The following is a 26,500-nucleotide window of genomic DNA, read 5'->3' as shown; positions in this document are numbered from 1 at the left end:
CGTGCCCACTCACAATGCAACCTGTCCAGCTATCTGTCTTACTCCTCCTCCCACTGAATCCCAGCTGGCCCCGGAATTCGCTGACCAACAGAATGCAATGGAATTCAGGTGCAGCTTCTGGTCTTTACCTACAGGCCCCAGCTTGCAATGTCACTCTCTTTGAACCATGCACTGGCCAGGAGGGGGAAAATGTCCACCTACTCTACTGTAAAACTACTAACAGAGGGAGCCTTAGAAACTGAAAAATCATGGAAAAACTAGCAATCCAAGCTGAGAGGTTAGTCATGTGACTTCCAGATCCTGCAGACTGCAGCCACATAAGTCAGTCCAGCTGACAGCACACAGGACAGGAATGAGTCAATCCATCTGAGACCCCTGGCCAGCTCATGAAATCATAAGCATATAAAATAGCTAACACCTGAAGCTACTCAACTTGGGTGGAGTTTGTTACAAAGCAATAGGGAATAGATATATCTGAGCACAACATAGGGCTGGACACTACAGGGCTATGGGAAGAATCTGCACTTATGTGTAGCAAACTGCATCATAGAGCCCAGTTCTGCACTCCTTCCCATATCCACCACTCTTGCCATGAAGCTTTCAGTTGGTTCCATGAGGAGAAAGTGTATTTCATTACCCCTAGATTCTGAACTCATCCATGATGATTGCTTAAGGCAGCACGTGGAAGCAGTTACAGTGTGTCCATGAGTAGCCTAGGCTTCAAGAGGAGTTCCCTGGTTCCTTCCACCTGTACTTCTGCCTTCACCCAAGGGAATGACGTGGCTGAGCTAGCCTACTGCTCTCTGGAAAATGATGAGAACCATGGAACAGAGATGCCTGTCTAACTAGTCCAGCCAGGCCCCACAGGAAGCAGAGACGCCACTGAGCCATGGAGACCCACAAGAGCCCAGCAGAACCTAGCCAAGATCACTCACAAGATCACTAGGATCATTCCTAGTTCTCTGGGTACATGAGCTATAACAATGCAGGTTATTGTGAGCCATGGGATCTGAAATGGCTTGTGACAAAGTAGCATCTACCTAGTTTAAGTACTTTACAGCTTTGCTTTATTTAGTAAAAAATAAGTAAGAGCTGGGCGTGGTGGCGCACGCCTTTAATCCCAGCACTGGGAGGCAGAGGAAGGAGGATCACTGTGAGTTCGAGGCCACCCTGAACCTCCATAGTGAATTCCAGGTCAGTCTGGGCTACAGTGAGACCCTACCTCGAAAAACCAAAAAATGAAATAAAAAATAAATAAGAAAATAAATAAGAATTGTAAGCCAGGTGTGGTGGCGCACACCTTTAATCCCAGCACTTGGGAGGCAGAAGTAGGAGGACCGCTGTGAGTTCGAGGCCACCCTGTGACTACATAATGAATTCCAGGTCGGCTTGGGCTAGAGCGAGACCCTACCTCGAAAAACAAAAAGTAAGAAATATTAAACAACCATAAAATTCTATGGACTAAATGCTAAATTGTTGACATAGCAATTTGAGTATACATTTCAAATAGATGAAGATTACTGCTGTAAGAAAACAAAACATGGCCTCAAATTTTTTTTTTTTTTTGGTGGGGGGATTTAAGGTAGTGTCTCACTATAGCTCATGCTGACCTGGAATTCACTATGTAGTCTCAGGGTGACCTCAAATTCACAGCAATCCTCATATCTCTGCCTCCCAAGGTCTTGGATTAAAGGCACCACACCCGGCTGGCCTCAATCTTTTTTTTTTTAATATTTTTGTTTTTATTTATTTATTTTATAGAGAAAGAGGGAGAGAGAGAGGATGGGTGCACCAAGGCCTCCAGCCACTGCAAATGAATTCCATACTCATGCATCCCCTTGTGCATCTGGCTAATATGGGTCCTGGGGAATAGAACTGGGTCCTTTGGCTTTGCAGGCAAGCACCTTAACCACTAAGCCACCCCTCTAGCCCTGGCCTCAATCTTTTTTAATGGATAGGCACAGAAAACACAAGAAGTCCCTGCAAGTGGCCCTGTTCATACATCACACAGTAGAACCTTGGGTGGAAGAAAAAGTGCCATTTTTAAAAGAGTGCAGTTTAGTTGGACTGTGTGATTTGTGAGGGAAAGACCATATTGGGAAGATGTGTGGAAAGAGTTGCTACTTGATTCTGTAAAGTATGGGAACCACTGAGGATGTAGTGGTTATGAAACTCTGAGTGTGCTCGACTATTACTGAATTCAGCACTTTAAAATGATTAACCTCACATGAAGTTCAGCCAGATTGCCACTGAAATTACTAACATGATACAAAGATGATTTTAAAAGATAATATAGTGATTATACAGAAAGACTGGTTAGTGAAAAGCTATTCTAATATGTATGTATGTATGTTTGTTTGTTTCAAGGTAGGGTCTCACTCTAGAACAAGCTGACCTGGAACTCACTCTGTAGTACCAGACTGACCTTAACTCACAGTGATTCTATCTCTGCTGGGATAAAGTGTATACCACCACACCAGACTTGCTATAATATTTACTATCTAGTTTATATCTTAAATATTCACAAAAGTGCATTTGCTCAGGGACTAGTTCCAGCCTGTGGTACTAGTAAGAGGTGATAAAAATCTTTAAGAGGCGGTACCAGTAGGAGGAAGTTAGGTCATTGGGGTGCTAATTTAAAATGGATATAGGATGCCAGCCTTCCTCTTCTTCTCCCTTCCCCTTGCCCTCCCTCTCCTAAGGTTAAACACAGACTAAGTGAGAGAAGAAGCAGGAAGCCATGTGGATGTCCTCTGGAGACATGTTAGGCAGAACTCTAAGATGACCCACAACCTTATATAATAATGCCCTGTCCTTTGTGGTGGGGACCTGCAACTGCTTCTGACAAACAGACTGTGGCAAAAGTAATGAGATTTTATTGCCATGAGCATGTCTATCACATGGCAAAAGATGAAGGAATTTTACAGATGTAAGTAAGGGCCCTTAATCAGGACTTGGAGATCACCAAAAGGGAAGCAATTCTGACAAGCCTGACCTCATCCAGGGCTTTCAATAAGGGTCTAGAAGCCAAGACTCTCCCTGCTGGTCTTCAAGAAATAAATTGCCATGAGTCTTACAGCTACAAAGAAATTGTTTATGCCAACAGTCCCATGAGCTTGGAAGAGAACCCCAGGTTTCAGAGAAGCCCTCAGTATGTCTGAACCATTACTGCAGCACCAAGCATGGGCTCTAGCTAAGCTCAGGCTCCACACCCTGAGGAACAACCAGACATTGGGTTTTGCATGGTTTTAAGCAGCTAAATATAGTGATTTTTTATGCACAATAGAAAATAAAGAGTAGGGCTGGAGAGATGGCTTAGCGGTTAAGCACTTGCCTGTGAAGCCTAAGGACCCCGGTTCAAGGCTCGGTTCCCCAGGTCCCACGTTATCCAGATGCACAAGGGGGCGCACGCGTCTGGAGTTTGTTTGCAGTGGCTGGAAGCCCTGGCACGCCCATTCTCTCTCCCTCTATCTGTCTTTCTCCCTGTGTCTGTCGCTCTCAAATAAATAAATAAAAAATGAACAAAAAAAAAAAAAAGAAAAGAAAGAGTAGATAAGCTGGGCATGGTGGTACACAACTTTAAACCTAGCACTTGGGAGACTGAGGTAGAAGGTATGCCATTGACTTTGTGGCCAGTCTGTGCAACAGAGTTCCAGGTCAGCCTGGACTAAAGTGAGACCCTACCTAAAAAAAAAAAAAAAAAAGAAAGAAAAGAAAAAGGAAAGGGAAGAAGGCAAGGTAAGGCCAGGAATCCAGGTATGCCTATGTGCTTAAAGAAAATCAGGCAGCCAGTCTGACTGAAATGGAGTCAATAGAAAGAACTAGGAAAAGAGATCAGGGTGACAGGGGCAGGTCATGCATGGCCTGCTGATCTCAGTCACAGTCACTGGAGTCTTGACTGATACATTGAGAAGATATAAGGTAGCAGCAAGAAGGAAGACCACTGAGGAGACAATAATTCAAGGGAGAGTCTCTGACCAGTGAAAGAGAAGTCAAGGTAAGGCAGAGTTGCTCCAGTGTTCATATACAGTGGGTGACAGGATTAACTATTTCATCTAGAGTTGATACATCCATACACTGGAAAGAGAAGAGGTCCCAGAAAAATGCCTTACAATTACTGTGATGTATATGGCCTCACTCTTTCTTTCTTACTTTTCTGTTACTAATAGCACCCTTTTCTCTAATTTAGATACAACTAAATCATTCTTAGCCCTAGCTCCAGCCAATAAAAAACATCACCTATCTCCTTGTGCACCTTCTCCCCTGCTTCTCTCTCTCTCTCTCACCCACACACCATGGTCTAACTGTGAGTCAGACTGCTGATTGGGGAGCAGTCTGGGCCAGCATCCAAACTGTCTTGACTTATTTAAATGTCTGATCCTATCAGAGGAGCTGCATCTTATAGAGTGTTCTATTCAGTTGTTTTAGTCACACAGCCCAGGAAATACCTGCCATTGTCCCTACAAACTTGGACCAATAATACTTGGAGGATGTTTTCTGCTTCCTGAGTGGCTTCAGAAAGACTAGCAAGATATTAGCAAAACATGGGGAGGTTGCACTGGTGACAAGGAGGAGCCTTGATTATGACTGGAACTAAGGGGTCACTGCTGCAACTTTCCTATTAAAAGTCTTTTATGTAAATATGCTTTAGCATATGAAATGATAAAAGATGCTGAAGGCTCACAATGGACTCTCACAAAATCTAAAATGTAATGATAAAATGATCCAAGGACTCACTCAACCACTACACAACATGTGAAGATTGAGAATGGCCCCACAGCCACCAACCAGTGGCATGATGAACCTCCTAGCAGAAAAGCCAGTGGAAAGAGCCTATGGGAAATACTAATCTGAAGTGCAACAGAAAGACCTGGTACTTACTATCAGCCCCTCCAGCCCAAGGCTTTTCCTCAAAATGGCAGGCTGCTAAGAATTCCTTCACTTGTCCATATTTCATTGACTGCACTATTACACACTGGCCACATGGGGGCACCAGCATACTCTATACCCAAATGAAATACACGTATTTTTTTCCTAATCCGAGACATGGTGGGGCATATTTATGTCTCTCGCATTGCTTCTCATAAATACTAAGGGTAAAGAAGGCAGATAACAGCCCAAAATTACAAAACTGGCCACATTCAGAAGATGTTTTATTAAACAGTACGATTTTCAGTCTGTCCTTCCAAGTCCCCTGTTAAAAAAAAAATACAGCCCTGGAAAGAATGTAATATCCAAAGAATGGGGAGGAGTGCTTTGGAATGCTGTCTTCTGGACAGGAAGTGGCTGATGCATTCATCATCTCACAGGATCTGCTATTACCTGCACAATATTGGGTTCATCAATATGTTGCTATGAGTGATGGAGGAGAGGGAAACAAATACATAAATAGGACTAGTTGGAAAGAAGAAGGGCTTCCTTGGAAAGGAGATGGAGAAAGGGGACAAAATAAAAATTATAAAAATACATTGTGTACATGTATGAAAGTTGTCAGTTAAAAAGTTAAACAGTCCACTTCCGGTTAAGATGGTGGCGTAGGTACCACGCCAAAGCAGCCTAGGGGGGAAAAAGACCCAAAAAACTCAGCAAAATACACACTTTTACTAAAAACTGAGGTGTATAGGAAATTGAAGCGGCAGTGGAGAAGTAGAAGAGTTATAGAGCATCCAGAGCCCGCACAGGCGGGAAAAGCGGCTCCGGCAGCTCGGCCAACCGCCACGGCCGCGGCGCAGCAGAAAACTGCCAGACTTGGCTCGAGCCGCAGGAAAAGCCAGGTGCGGGATTTTCCCCTCACACCGCGTTCTCCGCAACTCGGGACACGTGAGGGGAGAGCGGCAGCGAGCAGCGGAGGAGCAGACCGCGAGGTAGAAGAACACGTGGAGCAGCGAGACAACCAGAGCAGCCATGGCTCCCTCCCCTCCCCCACCGCCTGAGTCCAGCTCCAGCGAACACAGCAGCGGCCCGGGACCCGGCCACGCCAACTTGGGCTGACAGCGGGACCCAAGCAGGAGCAGAGTTCGGCAGCAACTTCAGCGGCTCCAGCACCGGTACCAGCGGCCCCAGCAGCAGCGGACCAAGGAGCAGCAGCGGCAGCAGATCCCGCAGCAGCGGCTTCGGGGGGAGCAGCAGCGGTGGGCACGGCAGCGGCAGCTTCAGCAGCGGTGGTGGCTCCGGTGGTGGCAGCTACAGCAGCAGCAGAGGCAGCAGCAGCGGCTCAGTTTGCCCCGTAGGAAAAGCAAGTGCCCAGCTCCAGAAATCAGAACAGCAGCCCGACGACCCAGGCAGCAACTTGACTGAGACCAAAATCACCCAAGGTAACTGGGATTACACCAGGGAAGGGTCTCACTTGGTCACAAGCTGACTTGGATCCCTCAACAGACCAGAAATCTAAACCTCTTTGTTGATAGAGGATCTGGTCATTATAATAACTACTCTTGCATACATACTCAGGGCTGTTTTTGATTGAATGTGTACAGTGTTTAGTTAAATTTTAGAATCTACCTGTATTTTATTCCACTCAGCCTGCTTGAATACTCCTATAGCAGGGAAACTCAACCCCTAAGAACATCTTTGTAGATACTCTGAGAGTCTTAAGAGCCACACCTAATACCTTAAGGTCCTACCCTGAAAATATATTACATCAAATCAATTGATACAACTAAGAATACACAGCTAGCTAGAAAATCCAAGCATTAACTTAATCCAAGATGCAAAAATATATACATTATAACACAAGAAACACTAAAAAGCAAGATGATATAAATCCACCTAAAAGTATTAATGCATCAGAAATGTCCTCCAGTGAGAAAGAGTTAGAGGAAATGCCTGAGAAAGAGTTCAAAAGAATAATTATAAATATGTTCAAAGAGGTCAAAGAACACATGAAAACAATCAAAGAAGAAATCAAAGAGGAAATCAAAGGAATCAAAGAAGAGGCAGGACACCAATTTAATGAAATAAAGAAGGCAATACAAGACATAAATAGGGAAATAGAAATAATAAAGAAAAACCAGTCAGAATTACTAGCAATGAAGAACACAGTTAATGAAATAAAAAACTCTGTAGAAAATCTCACCAGTAGGATGGATGAGGGAGAGGACAGAATATCTAAGCTAGAAGACCAGGTGGCAGACGTAATGAAGTCCAACAAAGAGAAAGACAAACTTATAGAAAAATATGAGTGGGAATTTCAAGATATTCGGGACACTATGAAAAGATCCAATATAAGAATTCAGGGCATAGGAGAAGGAGAAGAACTCCACTCCAGAGGCATAGTAGGCATCTTCAACAAAATCATAGAGGAAAATTTCCCCCAAATTGGGAAAGAGGTGCCAATACAGATACAGGAAGCCTTTAGAACCCCAGCCAGGCAAAACCCAGAAAGAACCTCTCCTCGCCATATTATAATCAAACTTCCAAACACACACACCAAAGAAAAATATTGAAAGCAGTTAGAGAGAAAAATCAAGTTACCTATAAAAGCAAGCCCATCAGGATTACAGCAGATTATTCAACACAAACTTTTAAAGCCAGAAGGGCTTGGAGTGATATATTCCAAGTTCTGAAAGATAACAACTGTCAACCAAGGTTACTTTATCCTGCAAAGTTATCCATTCAAATAGATGGAGAAATAAAGACATTCCATGACAAAAGCAGGTTAAAGGAGTATTTGAAGACAAAACCAGCTCTACAGAAAATACTTGATAGAATCCTCCATGCTGAACAAAAGGAAAAGCACACATATAAGGAACCTAGAAAAAACAAGCTATACTCAAATACCAGTTAACAGAAGAGAGCACAGGTAGAACCAGAAACACACACACACAAAAAAATGGCAAACATAAATACACACCTTTCAATAATATCTCTTAATATCAACGGTCTCAATGCCCCAACGAAAAGACATAGATTTGCAGACTGGGTTAAAAAGCAGGATCCTACAATTTGTTGTCTCCAAGGGATCCTACAATTTGTTGTCTCCAAGAAACTCACCTTTCTACAAAGGATAGACATTATCTTAGGGTGAAAGGTTGGAAGACGGTGTTTCAAGCAAATGGGCCTAGAAAACAAGCAGGGGTTGCTATCCTAATATCAGACAGGGTAGACTTTAGTCCGACGTTAGTCAAGAAAGATAAGGAAGGTCACTTTATATTGATTAAGGGCACACACCAACAGGAGGACATTACAATCCTAAACATATATGCACCTAACATGGGGGCTCCCAAATTCGTCAAACAAACACTATTAGAACTAAGGTCACAGATAACACCAAACACAGTGGTGGTGGGTGACTTTAACACCCCACTCTCATCAATTGACAGGGAAATCATCCAGGGAAAGAATAAACAGAGAGGCATCTGGACTAAATGAGGTCATAGAAGGAATGGACCTAACAGATATATACAGGACATTTCATCATCCAAAGGCTGCAGAATATACATTCTTTTCAGCAGCACATGGAACATTCTCTAAAATAGACCATATATTAGGACACAAAGCAAATCTTAAAAAGTTAAACAGTTGGAGAGATGGCTTAGCAGGTAAGGCATTTGCCTGCAAAACCTAAGGACCCAGGTTCAATTCCTCAGAACCATGTAAGCCAGAAGCACAAGGTAGTACATGTGTCTGAAGTTCATTTGCAGTGGCTGGAGACCCTGATGCATCCATTCCTCCCCTCTCTCTATCTGCCTATTTCTCTCTCAAAAAAATATTTTTAAGTTAATAAAAATGTTTACCCCTAAGGACTCCAGTCTATAACAAATTGTTCTTCCTTTTCTCAAGCTTCTGGCCACATTTCGAGCAATAACTTGTGGATACATACTTAACCAATCTCTCCACAGAACTCAAGTCCTACATCTCTACTTCTGCTCCCACTATTCCAGCCACCACTACAAACCCCACACTTCTATAAAGCCAATTGTTTTTCCTAACAACCATCTATCTCCTCCAGGTGTTCTGACTTCACTCAATAATAATAAATGCTAACACTGTCTGGAACATGCCAGTCTCTACATGGCAAGTTGTGTAATATTTAAAGTGAGTAGCTCGACAGTTTGCTCACAATCACTCAACAAATGCCACAGCCAGAATCAGAACCTGGCAGTCTAATTGCAGACCAGGCCCTGAACCACTATGTTGTCAAACTGTATTTGCTATTTCTCTTTGAAGCCATATACTTATGTAAATATATATATAATTATGTTGTCAGTTTTCTACAAGTAACCAACATATGTTGGTTGATGGTAAAGTTAAAGATAGAGATTAGGGGACTTCTACAAACTGTAAGGCATAGATGAAGGATGAGATTCCATGTTTATAAGTATTCACTGCATATGCTTCATTTGAAATGGATGAAACCACCTTCAACCACAAGTACAGTGGCTAAGCGAAAACAAAACAGTGTTACAGAAGCTACAATTTTAAAAGAATGAGCAGAATAATCTTACTTCAAAGTCAAAGCAAATATAAGAACAAGTCATAAAACCATATTCCATGAAAGAACATCTATAAAAAACCTTTCCTCAGAAAAGGGATATGGCAAAAGAGGTCAAGGTAGAGGGATGATGGGAAGAAAGTATCTGTGGTGTTTGTGAGCAGATATCTGAACCAACCCTGGCCCATCAAATGGTAAGCCTGCTGGGCCATTCCGTTGCAAGTTGAGGCTTGTTCTCATGACCTTTATCTGTTTAATAGGTGTTCTAGAAAGCAGAACTATCCTTCCACTGAAATGTCTAGGTCTCAGATAGGTTATACGAACATAAGAGGCAAGGCAATTTTGAACTTAGCCAAATATGTTTATACTTTTTATGCCAAGCAGAAAGCAGGATTTTTTTTGTTTTGTTTTTGTTTTTCAAGGTAGGGTCTTGCTCTAGACCTGGAATTAACTATGCAGGTTCACGCTGGCCTCAAACTCAGAGTGATCATCCTACCTCGATCTCCCAAGTGCCGGGATTAATGGCATGTGCCACTATGCCTGGCACTTGTTTTGTTATTGTCATTGTTTTCTTGTTTTTGGATGGGGGAAGTGGTACATATTTTATTTTTATTATTTGGGGGGGGGTGAGGTAGGGTCTCACTACTTTAGGCTGACCTAGAATGAGGTATATATTTTTAAACATATAGTTTCATTTCTGGAAATTTATCTTATGGAAAAATTAAACTACAAGCAACTTTTTGCAAGAAAAATAGCATGGTATAGTTTATGAAAGCAAAACACTGAAGTAAACCAAGAACCCAAACAATATGACTACATTTCAGAATATTCTGCATTCACTATAAATTTTGTTGAAATTTATAACATGAAAAAAATGTTCACAATACAGTATTAAGAGAAAAAGCAAATGAGCATGGGGGTTTGCCTTTTCTAGATTATAGAATTCTCAAGGGCCTTAGCTTCAGTTGTTATGTGGTGGTGGTTTAGTTTTCTTGTATACTGTGTTTTTGTCTGGGGGCTACTTAATTTTTTCATTTATTATTTTTTTGTGAACTTAGAATGCTTTTAAATATTTTTTATTTATTATTTATCTTCAAGGAGAGAGAGAATATGGGTGTGTCAGAGCCTCTTGCCACTGCAAACAAACTCCAGGCACATACACCATTTTGTACAACTGGCTTTACATGGGGACTAGAGGTTTGAACACAGGCCATCAAGTTTTGCGAGCAAGTTGCCCTTAATCACTGAACCATCTCTCTAGCTCCCTAATATGCTTTTATAAGAAGAAATACTAGTTGCTTATAATCTTTTTAAAAATATTTGTTATCAGTGAACTCATGAATTAAGCATAGATTAGCATACTCAAGAGACAAAACTTGTGAAACAAATTCCAGGAAAGAGATCTAAAGAGCACACACCCTCTACCATGAAGCATCTTCCTCTCAACACATACCTGAACAAATCCAAATGGAAAGAAGCGCTCAGTCTGCCCCTGGGAGCCACGGTGGAAGGTCTGGCGCCAATCTTCAATGAGTGCAGGGAAAGTGCAATTATACAGATCCCTGTTATAATCCATATTAGCTTCCCCTAAAAATCAAGTTGGGAGAGTAGTTTGAAGTACATTTCAAAAATGACATACATTCCTCTTCTCCATCCATACTCTGAGTGAGGCCTTCCTCACTTCTGGCCTAGTGGCTCACTCTGGCCAGAGGCATCAGCAAACATGATGCAACCAAGGACTTCGAAAGTGCCCCAGGCTTTGGCCTTGGCACTTTCCTGATGCTCTTGGAACCCTGAGACCATGATGTAAGCGAGAAAAATGAGTCTGAGACAAATTACTAAAGGAATAAAGGACACCTGAGAACTATGATGCCCCACAGAGTCCCAGTCAATGACACAAGGGACAGGACAGGACATCCTAGGTCCTCTAGCCACCAGACAACTTAGCAGGTAGCCAAAGACAGATAAAAGATCCTAGTAGAAATGAGCTGATGGAGCCCAGACAAAAGAGCCATCCCATTAACCCAGGGAACAGTGAACTAGTAAAAATTAAACTATCACTGAGTTTTGAAGCCAGAAACTTCTAGATGGTTTGTTATGATGCAAATGCTTGCTGGCATGATGGAGAAGCAAACTGAACACTCACCCTGGTACCACACCACTCCTTTCAGTGTCATATTCTGCAGTGGATGGATCATGGCATTCCAGAGAACAGAGTGCTCTCTTGGACCAGTTACTGAATCTGGTGGAATGGACCTGAAATCAGCAAGATCCACAGGTCTCACCAGATCACCTGCTCCATGATCCTCATTCCCTGGAACAAACCTCAGAGGAAAGCAGCACAGATGTAAACCAGTTCACTCTAGTTCTCTTGGAAACATGGGAACCATCCTGGACTCTCATCTCTAGGTTCTTTCCCAGTTAAATGTACTGGTCAAGCTTTCTGGGAGTTGCAGCAGGCCCTGACAGTTTGCAGATAAGGCTATTAAAGCCAGAGGGAGGAGTGATTTACTGTGAGTCACAAAGGAAATAAATTTACTGCTCAACAGATAAGACACTTAGATTGGTTTAAACTTTTTGCTTTTATAAGCAATGTCATGATTATCTTCCATATAATCAAATCATTGCTTACATGCTGAATTCTTTCCATAAGATAAATTCCCAACAATTTTATTACTGGGTTTAAAAAAATAGCTCTGAAATAAAATTAATTCAGGACATATTCCTAGATTTCTTTACAGAATGTTATTTTTCCATTAAGAAATCTAGGAGTGGGCTGGAGAGATGGCTTAGCGGTTAAGCGCTTGCCCGTGAAGCCTAAGGACCCCGGTTCGAGGCTCGGTTCCCCAGGTCCCTCGTTAGCCAGATGCACAAGGGGGCGCACGCGTCTGGAGGCCCTGGCGCGCCCATTCCCTCTCTCTCCCTCTATCTGTCTTTCTCTCTGTGTCTGTCGCTCTCAAATAAATAAATAAATAATTAAAAAAAACAAAAAAAAAAAAAAAGAAAAAGAAATCTAGGAGTATGTCCTCACAGTAGCTCTGCAGAAGAATTTTCACTTCTCCATACCTGTGATGTGCTTCAGTCCACCAACCAAAGCTCTGGGAATCTGGCTTTAAAACCCTCTCTATGTACTACATCTCACTCTCACCCTTACTCTAATATAGGCTGTTCTTTCTGTCCAAAGTCCTTCCTCCTCCCAGAATTCTTCCCAGAGTGAGTTGAAACAGTGCTCACAAAAGCAGGGCACATACTGTTAGTCTCCACTTCACATAAGACAGAATGGAGATTTAAACTAGTTGTTTTTATCTCCCCCTACACACATATTCTTTCCATCTAGCTTTTCTATATGGGCATTCATACTCAGCTTATGAATATATCTTTGAATGCATGTTTACATATGTTCTCCATTTGTTTATTCTTCAGGCAAAAGAGCACAGTGGGTAGGAGCCCATGTACTGGAGCCAAACTGGACCACTTACTAGTCTTGTCCATGAGGCAGCCGCTCAGCCTTTCTGGGATTCAGTGTCTTTAACCATGGGAAATTAGCATTATCTGTACTTAAAGGTACTAAGAGTACTATCTGAACTCTTGTATGAAAAGGGCTTAGAATAGTATCTGACAAATAGAAAACTTTTAGGAAACACTAGAATTATTATTACTAAGCAAAAATACCATATTTTCCTTATGATATGTTTCTGATGTTTTCAATGTTAATGACAGAAAAAATAATTACCTGTTCAGAAATAAATTCCATATATTCATCATTCTCCCCAATGAAGGCCAAGATACATCTCTCTTACATTCTTCTTTCATGGACTTGCTCCCAGAATGGAGAATGTTCTCTTACCGTCTCTTAAGGACTCCACAAACTTTCAGTGATCTTCCAGATGACCAGGCTTCAATGGGTGTCCCACCCCAGCTAGAGGAGATCAGCCCAACAGGATACTGCAGAGTGTCATACAGATAACGCCCAAAGAGCCAGCATACTGCTGACATGTATGTGAAATTTCCATGGCCTAGATTTTCTGTTCAGAGAAACAGTTAAAAGAAAAAACTGAGGGAAAGAAACATCAAGAAATACAAACCAGGGGCTGGAGATGGCTAAGTGGTTAGGGCACTTGCCTGCAAAGCCAAAGGACCCAGGTTCAATCCCAGGACCCATGTAAGCCAGATGTACGAGGTGGCGTACGTCTAGACTTCATTTGCAGTAGCTAGATGCCCTGGCATGCCCATTCCCTGTCTCTGTCTCTCCTCTCTATCTGCCTCCCCTCCCCAAATAAATAAAATCTATAAATAAATATTTTGGGGGGAAAAGAAAAAGAAATACAAACTGTGGCATTTAGATGAGAAGGATGGGTGAGAGTCGTCACTTTTCTCCTGAGACTTTCAGAAGTGGAATAAGAAGCAATGACAGGCTAGGGCACCAAGACCAAGCATTTCTTTCAAACTTTCCCTAAAGCAAATCTTTAATACAGGGGACATGATAGCCTTAGTGACAGTTTCCTTTTATCTGCCTGCAGAATTTTTAGTGGTTCAAAATGCTTGTTCTCCTAATAAAGAAATAGTGTTCTTGGGCTGGAGAGATGGCTTAGCGGTTAAGCACTTGCCTGTGAAGCCTAAGGACCCCGGTTCGAGGCTCGGTTCCCCAGGTCCCACGTTAGCCGGATGCACAAGGGAGCGCATGCGTCTGGAGTTCGTTTGCAGTGGCTGGAGGCCCTGGCACGCCCATTCTCTCTCTCTCTATCTCTGCCTCTTTCTCTCTGTCTGTCACTCTCAAATAAATAAATAAAAATAAACAAAAAGAAATAGTGTTCTTGTCTTGGCACTGAGGCAAATGGAAACAATTCTGCTCTCAATTTGAATATAAGTAATTCACTTACCTAAGTAGGGAGCCAAGACTCTCCAGCCAACCAAGCAGGTTTCCCCACACTTCCCTCACCCCTCCCCAAGAAACCTCAGAATCAAGGAATATTAGTCCTCAGCAGGCCATCAGGTTCCTATTCCTTCTTATCTGTCTTTCCTCTTGCCTGGTTACTCACTCCCTCTTAGCTCTGTAGAAGGAAAAAAGGCAAGCAGGCAGTATGTAGAGGGGGAAAAAAATGTGTTTTTTCCTTGATGCTTTGTGCCTGGTTCTATAGCCATAGTAATAGGGACATGGAAATGCAAGTGATGAGGAGTCCAGCAAAAAGGCGAAGCAACAAAACCCACAAATAGTATTTGACCTTTCAGTAGCAACAAAACCCACAAATAGTATTTGACCTTTCATTTTTTCTAAGAACCAGCAGAGATCAGGGTACCACAGTGTGTGATTTCCATGTTAGATGAAAGCTGATGCGGGGCGGAGGGGGTGCATATGCATACACATGGCTGATGGGGTTAATTTAACCTAATACCAAAAATCTACTACATATGAGTCACTGGCTTGGCACTACAAATGATCCAAACCCAAGACTTGATAGTGCGATAATAGAAATTAAATCAATTTCAAATGAATTAAAATTGAGTGATTCCTATGTGTCAGGAACTACACAGTGGTTGAGGTACAGTAATGAAGGAGGTAGACACAGATCTTGTAGGTCTTATAGCTTACAGAACAGGACAAGTAATTAGCTGAATAAAACCAATGACAAAAAAGTGTCCTAATAAGTACAAAGAAGTTATAAGGAATTTTAAAACAAAAAAAAAATATCAGGCTGGAAAGATGGCTCATCAGTTAAGGCACTTGCCTGCAATAGCTAAAGACTGGGGTTCAATTCCCTAGTACCCATCTAAAACCAGATGAACAAACTGGTGGACGCACTGGAGTTCATTTGCAGTGTCTACAGGCCCTGGCACACCCAATCAATTTCTCTCTCTCCCTCCCTCCTTCCTTGCAAATTAAAAATTAAAAAGAAACAAAATATCAGACCAAGTGTAGTGGTACACGCCTTTAATCCCAGCACTTGGGAGGCAGACGTAGGAGGATCACTGTGAGTTCAAAGCCAACCTGAGATTACATAGTGAATTCCAAGTCTGCCTGGGCTAGAACAAGACCCTACCTTGAAAAACCAAAAAAAAAAAAGAAAGAAAGAAAGAAAGAAAAAAGAAAAGAAAGAAAGAAAGAAAGAAAGAAAGAAAGAAAGAAAGAAAGAAAGAAAGAAAAAGAAATATCAAATGAAAGGAAGATCATAAAAAGCCTCATACAGACTGACTTCCTCCCCTGTGCTTTCATAGTCCTCGTCCTTTACCCCTTCTCTTTTCCCAACTTCCCTCTTCCACTCCCAAACCATGACTAGCTACCTGAAGGCAGGGACTCATCATGAATATCATGTCTATATCCCAATGTCTAGGACAAAATTAAGAGTCAACAACTATGTGTGGTGTTAGGCTGCTGTCAGTAGTCCCTAGTCTGAAAGGGAAGTAGCTTCTGACATGCCTGGTCAGAGCCCTTCTCAGACTTTCTCCAAATAAAGCCTACCTCTACTGTTGAGCTGAATCTTCCCTCTCATTTCTTTATCGCTTTTTTCCTAACATGGTGCTGAAACCAGGACAGGTGCTTGGAGGGGGAATGCTCCTGCAACCCAGGAAGCAATGGGCAGAGAGGCAGCTCATCCTGGGCTAACCCCTGGATTCTAAATGTATCCTCTATCTTCACCCTATCCTTCCTCCCTCCCTTTCCCTCCTTTTCTCTCTCCTTCTCCCCCCCTCCCTCCCTCCCTCCTTCCATCACTCTCTTTCACCATGATGAATTTCATGAGAATTGCAACTCCCCTGGACAGAACTGAGAGGCCAAAGCTAAGGCTACCCTCCAGTGGGCTTTCAAAACTCCAGGTGGCTGGAGAATTCTCCAACAGCCCAGTAGGGTAATTTGCCTGCCTTAAAGCTGTTCCTTCTCCCCTCTAGACATAGAGAGGCCATTCCCCGTATCCACTTGATCATCCAACACTGGACCATCTTTGGCCCAAGAAGGTGGTGAGTCAGCTTCCATCTGTCTTCCTAGTGTACCTGGGAGATATAGACCCTTGCTCCCTTGTTTTGTCTTCAGAGTACTGCCCTGGGAGCCTCCAGTCAGAAGCAATTGCTCAGGGTGCCTGTTTTCCTTCTGAACCCCTGTCCCTCTCCAGAAGGTTTCTGGCCTCACTTCCCACCCTCTGTGGGTTCCCAAATTTCCAAAACTCCACTGGTCTTTCTGTTGGACTGTCTCCTGTTTAACCTTTTTTTTTTTTTTTAACTTATTTGAAAGAAGAAAAGAGGCAAGTAGAGAGAGAAAGGGAGAGAGAGAATGGGTGCTTAGGGCATCCCAGCCACTGCAGATTCCACACACGAGCACCACCTTGTGCATCTAGCTTACATAGGTCCTAGGGAATTGAACCTGAGTCTTTTGGCTTTATAGGCAAGCACCTTGATCACTAAGCCATCTCTTCATCCCTTCCTGTCCAATCTTAAGTCTTCGATCTAAGAAACTGTCTGTTTTGGTTCCTCCAGTGTGAAACCAGGATAGATGTACTCCAAAACTGACTACCTTCTGAGGCTCCACTCCTTCCATTCCCTTCCCTCCCTCCACCTTTTGCTGGGGTTTTCCCTATAGTCAGTGGAGACTTATTCTCTGATGAATCAAGTGACTGGGACCAGATCCTTCCAGGCAGAGTTGGGGACCCCATTGCTCTCTTCCTGATTCATTTCCAGAGCTTACAGCCTACCACATTCCTCCCCAAACATTCCCCTTCTATCCTCCCCACTTGGCAGAGGTCCAGGACCTCCTTGCCCCAAATTTGCCCCTAGACCCTCAACCTAAAAGGAGACATAAAGTCTAAGCACCTCATTTTTTTAATTTCTCAGATGGTGGTGGTAGTGTTGACCATCTCATCTTTTATTGCAATATAGTCTGGTCACAATAAATTGAGCAATAATTCCCAACTGGCCTGAAAATAGCACGTTTGACTTCCAAATTATTAAAGATCTTACAACTTCATAAACCAGAATGGCTAATGGCAAGAAGTCCCCACTGTTCAGGCATTCTTCTATCTCTGAGCTCTTCCCTCTCTGTCAGCTCTGCTTTCCTACCCAGGTCCTCCTGGGGGAACAACTTTTCCTTCAAACCATTAAACAGTTCCTATTAGTCACCCACCTAGTTCCAACCCAAGAAGATGACCACAGCCCTCCTTCACTGTGCCACAGCAAATGACAGTCTTTCCCTCCTGCTCCCACATAGTACTAAACTGCAGTAAAATTTACTTAACCTGTTTCTGTTCAAAGTCCAGCTATAAAACTGGCTTTGAGAATGGCCTCTAGCCCATTCTCCAGATTCCACTGCTCTCCTCTTTGTACCTCTTGAGTTCTACTTTCAAGATTTCTAACACGTAACCTGATAACGAAACTTCAAAATTAATTTCTTAATTTTTATCATGTTTGAAACTGTTAAAGGTAGGAAGTATAATAAACTAGTGTTGAAGCAACATTTGAAAAACCAAAATAAAAAAATTTCAAATATTGCTTCAACACTAGTTTCATTCACTTCCTACCTTATCTAAGCCAAATCTTCATATTTCCAAAAATGTCAATTAGCTCATCTTATCCAACCTAACAGTTCCTTCTTCCTTACTTATACAGACAGCATTCCTTGTTTCCTTACCTACTGCCAATGTTATTGTTTTCAGTCACATACAAGAAAATTCATATATAGATATATAGTGACCAGATCATAATGGCAAAGAATTAATATGATCTAGGATTTTGTTTTGTTTTGTTTTTGTTTTTTGTAATGGCTCTGATAAGTAGCAATCTTCAGAACAGCTGTCTCCCTACCTATTAAGCATTATCTATAACTGACTCTAGGAGAAAGCCTCTTAGCCACATGGGACAACAGCCTGCCAGGTGCACAAAGTGCAAAATGGAGTTTAGCAAATGGGAAAGCAAATCAGAGGCTCCCAGAAGCCACACCTGTGTGACTATAACTTCACCAATGGGACTGCAGCAACTGTAAATGTTACCAGTTCAGAGCCAAAATAATTTGGGGCTATATGAGCCTTTTTATTTTTATTTTTTATTTTAGAGAGAGAGAGAGAGAAAGAATTGTTGCACCAGGGCCTCAGCCACTGAAATCGTACTCCAGATGCTTGTGCTACCTAGTGGGCATGTGCAACCTTGATCTTGCATTACCTTGTGCGTCTGGCTTACATGGGTTCTTAGGCTTCACAGGCAAGTGCCTTAACCGCTAAGCCATCTCTCCAGCCCTAAATGAGCCGTTTTTAAATATTTTTTTATTAGCATTTTCCATGATTATAAAAAAAATTCCGTGTTAATTCCCTCCCTCCCCTAAATGAGCCTTTTTAAATAGTCAGTTTATTATATCTTTTGTGTATGATTTGACATCTCTGTCATCAGCAAAGACACCTACTGTTCTGGGTTATAGTTTTTATAGACATATTCCTATTAAGCTAGACCTATACATGAGACCTTACTTATTTCTTCTGAGATAAAACTCATTCTCTTGTCTTCCAGGCCTCTCTCACATTTACTAAGATTTTTCTGCTTTCTAATAACATAAGTCCATCTTTCTTTTTAATTTTTTTTTTTTAAGGTAGGGTCTCACTCTAGCCAGGATGGCCTAGAATACAATCTGTAGTCTGAGGCTGGTTTTGAACTCATGGAGATCCTCCAGCCTCCCAAGTGCTGGGATTAAAGGTATGCATACCACACCTGGCCATGAGTCAATTTTTTATTTGCCTACCTATACAATTTGTTTCAGCATCTCCAATTCCAAATGGTTTCAGAAATACCAGTTGCTCCTTAGGATTCTGAAACTGCCCACCAATATGTTTTTACTTCCAGAGTTACCTCTTGGGACAAGATCAAATCCATGCTCCTGCTATAGTCTCACCAAACTACACATCCATCTCCACCCGAAAATATGTGAGCAGAACCAGCTTCTGTAACATTCCTACCCTGGTTTTCTACATAGCGACAGAGTTGGGAATGTTAGAACCAGAATGTCTCCATTTCTGGACTCTGACTACCATTTCATTGTAACTCTCTGTTTCTCAAGAGTGACCCAGCCACTCCTCCTATTTACCACCTTCCTGGAATGGCCCAAACCACCTGTCCAATTATCACTTCCCTGAAGTGGCCCAAGCCCTGAGGCAAGGTGGACCACTCAGCAACTGAAGAGTTCCAATGACTCCACCACCCCATAAGTATTCCTTAGTCTATAAGACAAGTGACTTCTGACCTGCCTGGCCAGAGCCCTTCTCAGGTTTTCCTTGAGTAAAGCCTGCCTCTGCTGTTGAGACAAGTCTTCCCTCTCATTTCTTTCCTGCTTTTTTTCTAACACCTATGATATCCAAATTTATTCTGTCTCTGTGTTCAGACACTAAAAGGGAATTCAGAGAGCAAAATACTATATATTATCCAAATCTGGTTTTGAGTTTAGGATGATGTGTACTAAGCGTCTTTGAGCAAAGGATTCATCCAGAGCTTCATCTGGGGCCACTCATCTCTAAAATACTCTTTTTTAATATATATTTTATTTTTTTTATTTATTTGACAGAGAAAAGAGAGGGAGGGAAAGAGACAGAGACCAAAAAGGAGCACACCAGGGACTCTAGCCACTGCAAACGAACTCCAGATGTGTGCACCCCCTTGTGCATCTGGCTAACATGGGTCCTGGGGAATCAAGCCTGGGTCCTATGACTTTGCAGGCAAACGCCTTAACAGCTAAGCCATCCCTCCAGCCCTAGAATACTCGTATAAGCAGAATTCTCATGCTGTGAGACTAAATGGCATCAGATATGTAGTATGTAATTTGCTAAGTATTCATATCCTGTAATTTCTCACAACAGACTATAAACATATGCAGCTAGGTGTTTTTGCTTTATCCACTGCTATCTCCCAGCACTTAGAAGAGGGCCTAGCATACAGTAGACACTCAGGTATTTGTTGAGTACACTAACACCTGAAAACACAGGAGCAGATAAGGTCAAAGCAAAAAGGAAAGAGCCTAGGAATAACAGAACACAGAGGGGTTTATTTGAACAAAGAACAGGCAGGGAGAACTGAAAATATAAAGCATCACCACTCAAGCTAGAAAGAGCATTCAGCTGCTAAAAATGGTGCTCAGCAGTGCTGGATGCAGTACATGCCCACAGAGTTTATGATGGCAGGTGAGTAGTCATCTTAAGCTAAACAAACTGTTGAGATAGAAACAGAACCAGATCACAAAGGACTAAATAAGGAATCCATATTAAGCTAATGAAAACAAAAAATGTCCTGGAAAGATGTAACAAAGCGGGAGAGGTGATGCTTCATGTTTGTTATATTTGGCTTTGTCTTATTTTGTAAAAGAAGGCTAAACCCTGCAAGCAGGGACTTTATGTCTGTCTTAGGCACTGCTGTGTCCTGTGAAGTAGCACAGAGTCTTGACACAGAAAAGGCAGAGGTATGAAATAAAGATTCTATATGAGTGGACAAAGGAGAAACTGAGGGATGAGACAAGATCCTAGAGGTAATTGGAACAGCATCCCAATTCACCCTGCAGGGATTTTAGTCAGTTGTTCTCAGATACAGAAAAAAAGGGAGAGAGGCAAGGAATACAGAGGGTTAAGGTGATGAAGAAAGAGGCTGGCTCACAGCCTCACTATGGTCACTGAAGTGGAAGGAAGTCATTTCCTCATTGAAAAGGGGAAGATTCATTGATGAGGTAGAGGGAATTGAGAAGACACATAGAAAGAGTGACAAGGAATGTGAGTCATTAAGAATGAAAGGACATGCTGGGCCTGGTGGTGCATGTCTTTAATCCCAGCACTAGAGAGGCAGAGGTAAGAGGACTGCTGTCAGTTCCAAGCCAGTCTGAGACTACGTAGTGAATTCCAGGTCAGCCTAGGCTGGAGCAAGACCCTACCTCGAAAAACAAAAACAACAAACATAATGAAAGGACAGATCCATAATAATAGTCAAGAACCAAATTAAGGCTTATAGAGTCCACTTAGGGCACAAACCCATTCCCTATGATATTGGAGTCACTGAAGCCCTCACATACCTGAAGTGGGCTTGGACCATGGCAAGTCAACTGCATCAAGGTCCTCCAGCTCCTGTCCTGCCTGCCTGAGAGCGACAGAGAAGATACGGATGGACTGGTAGGCAGCAGTGTTGGACAACTCCTGTGTGGCATTGAAGACCTAGGAAGAGAATTGGAAAGGTCACTTAACTGTGAAGTAACCTGTAGTTCATTAGTAAATGTTTCTTCCAACCCATTGAGCTCCTTCTGAGCCTTGAACATACTAAGATCAATGAACAACCAGAATTGGGAAGTGGCTGAACTGAGACACTTTGACCAATAATGACCATGATAAATAATGTCTTAAAAGAAGGTTCCAGCCAGGTGTGGTGGCGCATGCCTTTAATCCCAGCACTCGGGAGGCAGAGGTAGGAGGATTGCCGTGAGTTCTAGGCCACCCTGAGACTCCATAGTGAATTCCAGGTCAGCCTGGGCTAGAGTGAGACCCTACCTCAAAAAATAAAAAAAAAAAAAAAGAAGGTTCCAGTGGGACAGAAGCTGTGAGAAGAGGTGCTGTGCAGTGGTAAAGCTAAAGAACACTGGCAGCCCCATCACTACAATGTGTTGAGATGAGGACTTCTACTTTGGAAAAGTATCTGACAACACGAAGTGGAATTAATTTCTTTTACAAATGGTGCTTAGTGTATCTGTGGAGACAAAAAAAAAAAAATGTATGATTTGTTTTTCAATCTGTACCACACAAAAAGAAGTACCCCTGAAAAGTGGTTGTTGAAACCAGAATACTTATCTTCGCATCTCATGTCTGACAAGTCACCAAAGAAAAGCATGGGTAGCAAGGTAATCTGAAAGACAGTGCTCAGGGCAAGACTGAGGACAGTCCCCAAGCACTAAACAAAGAGGAGGATTTGTCCAAAGTCAAGTGCATATTCACAAACCACTTTATGAATCCTTAGTAGCTGCCAAGAGCATGACAGAAGTGGTATAGGGTTGCTCTGAACAAGAATGTGTGTACTATCCTGATTAATTGATTCATTAGTCCTATTAAGCCTCACTCCTGTATGAGTTTAGACACCAATGTAATTTCTTTTTTTTTTTTTTTTTTAGTTTTTTATTTTTATTTATTTGAAAGTGACAGACAGAGAAAGAGGCAGATAGAGAGAGAGAGCGAATGGGCGTGTCAGGGCCTCCAGCCACTGCAAACAAACTCCAGACACATGCACCCCCCTGTGCATCTGGCTAACGTGGGTCCTAGGGAATCAAGCCTTGAACCGGGGGTCCTTAGGCTTCACAGGCAAGCACTTAACCACTAAGCCATCTTTCCAGCCCAGTGTTATTTCTTTTCATCTTGATGTTTAAGTTTCTCCCTTCATTAAAGGAATAGACCGGCAATATCTCAGGTTGCTTTTTATTTGTGGGCATGTTCTATCTTAAGTCCTCTCTATCCCCCAGAGCTGGTCCATCTTCAACCAATACAAAGGGCTAACAGGCTCATGGGGAAGCCCTGTTACCCTTCGCCTCAGGGAACAGGCGCTCCAGCTGAGTCTGGCTGCCACAGCAAGGCACAGGAGGCTGGGATACTTTCCATTGGCCTCCAGCCACAGAGAGTGCAGCTGGCTTGCTTTCCCTCCCACCCACCACAGAGAACACAGCTGGCCCTCCAGCCCACAGTGGAAGGGAAGAGAAAGGATAAAGCAGCCAGGGTGCCCCCACAGAGCACTGCATTGAAACACGCTGCTCCTTGAATAGCCCTTGACTTGCCAGTGTGCCCATATGGCCAACCAGATAGCCAGATGCAAGTAAAATTCCTCACTGGTCATTATGGGAACCATAGCCTGAAGTGCCTGAGTAGCAGCAGCTTTGGCCTGTCAAGGTGACTGGTCTCTCCACATTCAGGACAGAGTTTACACATGGACTTGGACTTGGGAAAATTCCACTGGAAATCCAGACCCGTTTCTTCAGAACCTTGGCTGGGAAGTTGAATGTAAAACAAGAGCAAGAACAGGCTAATGCACTCACAGTGTACTCTGGCAAGGAAATTATTTTTCACCAGTTAAGTACCTGGAAAAAGTCAGCCTCCCTTGAAATTCAGTTCTGCACTAAGCACGAAGCATCGTATGTTGCTTCCATGGAAACAGTGGATAAAGCTGCTTTCTTTCTCTCCACCCACACTAGCTTCCGCAGTGCCTGGGAACGAAGGCACCTCATAGCAATGAGATGCCAGCTTGAGAAGGCAGGATGGGAGAACATGCCACTTGTCTCTCAGCCCCGTTGCTAATGCTGCTGAGAACTGCCAGGCCAATAGAGTCAGGATGGCTGGCAATCTCCTGTACTGACACCAGCACATAGACCCGATCAAAAACATTAGCTGGAAAACTTCCATCTTCACTCACTTGCCAGAACTTGAAAATCATGGTGTTAACAAAAATGGGGGTGGGTAAAATTCTTGCTGTACCTGGTGACATTATTTCTGAAATTAGTTTCCTTTCTCAATATCACTAGGCCTTTTTAATAGAAGCAAAGAAGCATGTCCCCTGGGCTATTGGCAGCAAACTTAGGAATAAAGAGATTTCTGGAAGATTTTCATTTAAATGACACTTGGTTTCCCTGCTGATGAAAGGGGAAGCCTTACTCCATCTGCTGAGATCAAATTTCATCTCATCAAACACCTCAGTGTAATTATTTCTCTACCAAGTATTTAAATGAGGATGTAAATGAATACCAAGGTATTTGAAGTCATTAATGCTGCTGAGGCTAAGGGAGTGCACTGCTGTCTCCCTAGGGACTAAACCATTCGCCATCAAAGCAGCTGCTCACCGGTGTTCATTTTATAACCTTTATGCCACATTCTTGAATTAATGAAGACACATCAAGAATCTATTTCCTCAGAGGATCTTAGCATGGAGTCTGCATGAGGGAGCAAGGCATGCATGTGTGCATACCCATATGTACGCACACAGTAAAAGAAACAGAGAAATACTGACATAAAATAATTTAGAGGTTTTCTAAATTGTCTTACCTTCTACATAGCATAATCAGTAGTCATAAAATTGAGGTAACAACTATAAATAAGCCAGCCACCATATCTGCTATGAATCTGTTATGGCATGGGGTACCAACCCCTCTTTTCTGTATTTTAATTTCTGTACAGAAAGAATGTACCACTATTGAAAACTGGGTTTTCTGTCTGACATTGGCCATCTTTGTCTGAGCCTCACTAGAAATAACCAAATCTTAAGACCTACCCTGACTTAGGAAGCGACAGATGAACATTTAGATTTTTCTCCATTTATAAACATCTCACTCAGTGTTATAAATAACACTCAATTTTAAAATTCCACTTTACCCTAACAACAAGATGGGCATACAATCTGCCATTTCCTTCTTTGAATGTGAAGAGTGGTAGGTTATAGTGAGAATCTTTCCTCCTGAGAAAAGCACAAGGAGGGAGGGAAGAAAAAGAGATAGGCTCTGTGTGTGTGTGTGTGTGTGTGTGTGTGTGTGAAAGAGAGAGAGAGAGAGAGAGGGGGAGAGAGATGGGAATGTGCTTGGTGAAAGGAGCAAAGAGAATAAAGGAGGAGTCATATAATGCATCCTTCTAGCCAAAAATAAAATTCTATAACTGTTAAAGGACTAGAAAATATGGTTTTTGGTATTATCAGCACCTAAAATGCTATCTTGCAAACTAAGTACATGACCTAAGGAAAAAAATAAAGAATTAATATGATGCTGTATGTTTCAGATAGAATCTTTTGTATACCTCTTCATCTGGGAGCTCTCAGCCCCAGCTTAATACTGAAGATGCTGAAGAATAAATTCTAGGCAGAAAGAATGTGTTTACTCTTAGCAATCAAAATCTGATTTCACTTGACAGAAAATGGAACAGGTTCCTTTGGCATAGACTGCTATTTAGAAAATGACTATATAGATACAAACAGATCTGGTCCATGCCTTATTGTGCAAACACAGCACTACAATTAAAACATTAAGGAAAGTATTGTTTTCCTACTGTGTTAACAGTGCTTTCACTTTTGTATAAAACCATGCTTCGAGATAAAAACCCTCATATGTGTGTCCACTCATTTATGCTAAAAAGAGATCAAAGTTCACTATAACAGCATTTCAATTTAAAAAGCTTCCATAAATTTAAGTACAGTGGGAAGTAAGAGTCCATAAAATGTGATTAGGAAGTAAATACAAGAATTTAGACTTTTAATTAGAAAACAATTGGTAACCTGAAATAGTTGTGTCAAAAATGAAATCTTTTTATACATTTTAGTAATGGGTTTTTGAAGGAGAAAAAGAAACTACAAAATAGAATCTATAGAAACAAAATAACAAATCCTAAAGTATGTCAAAGTACTCTATTTGATAAGTCTTTCAAAAAAAAACTAACTAATGGAGATCATGTCTAGTTGTAGAAATTTTTAAATTTCACATTTAAACATTTTTCAAAGATAATAAAGGCAAGTAACAAAAAAATGACTAAAGAAAAACTTAGTTTTGGAGAAAGCAGTAATCTTTCCTAGTTCTTAACAACTGTAAACAATGGTCCCAATTATTAACTACCTATTTAATCAATAACCTAAGGTTGTCAAATTACTTAATAGACCAGATCTTGGCACATGGTAGAAACATCCTTCTTTCTCCATGTTTCTCCTTTGTCCTCCTGCCTTTTCTTCTTTATCACTATCACCATCAGTTATTGTGGCTGACACTCTGCAAGTTACCTGTAAAACAGTCATCTGCATGTTACTCTGCCCACTGCAAAGCCAGACATCTCCAAACAAGACATCATGAACTTCCAAGGTGACATTCATTGTCCCCAAAGTCTGTTGTGCCATCACTTCATAAGGTCCCCCAGCCTTCATAGGATCCAGTACCACAATCCAGGAGTTAGAGGGCGCTGAAACAACAGGCCTCAGAGATTAATCAGTCAGTCACTTAGTATGAAATCAAAGCCCGACCACACTCATTTGTGGCTCTGCCCAGGCTGAGTGATAAACTACAACCAAAGCTACACAGCTAGCTAGATTTCAGACAAGGGAATGGGGCTGACAAGAGCACCAGTATTTTTA

General features: G+C 42.1%; 1 protein-coding gene across 2 annotated transcripts in view; it reads right to left on the bottom strand.

Moving 5' to 3' along the window:
• Siae (sialic acid acetylesterase) overlaps window positions 1-26,500 on the bottom strand; it is a 59,103-nt gene that overhangs the window by 5,510 nt on the left and 27,093 nt on the right. The window contains exons 3-7 of one of the 2 annotated variants that reach the window (XM_045146195.1): window positions 26,153-26,328; window positions 21,447-21,585; window positions 13,281-13,458; window positions 11,580-11,758; window positions 10,887-11,020 (exon numbers count right to left, since the gene is read on the bottom strand). In XM_045146195.1, the coding sequence (XP_045002130.1) occupies window positions 10,887-11,020; window positions 11,580-11,758; window positions 13,281-13,458; window positions 21,447-21,585; window positions 26,153-26,328 (806 nt within the window). The remainder of the gene's footprint in view (window positions 1-10,886; window positions 11,021-11,579; window positions 11,759-13,280; window positions 13,459-21,446; window positions 21,586-26,152; window positions 26,329-26,500) is intronic. The other variant, XM_045146196.1, reaches the window with a different exon arrangement.

The sequence above is a fragment of the Jaculus jaculus genome, chromosome 3 (genome assembly GCF_020740685.1).
Source record: "Jaculus jaculus isolate mJacJac1 chromosome 3, mJacJac1.mat.Y.cur, whole genome shotgun sequence".
NCBI classification, from domain to species: domain Eukaryota; kingdom Metazoa; phylum Chordata; class Mammalia; order Rodentia; family Dipodidae; genus Jaculus; species Jaculus jaculus.
The sequence above is the reverse complement of the archived record's forward strand: the minus strand, read 5'-3'. Positions and strand labels throughout refer to the sequence as shown.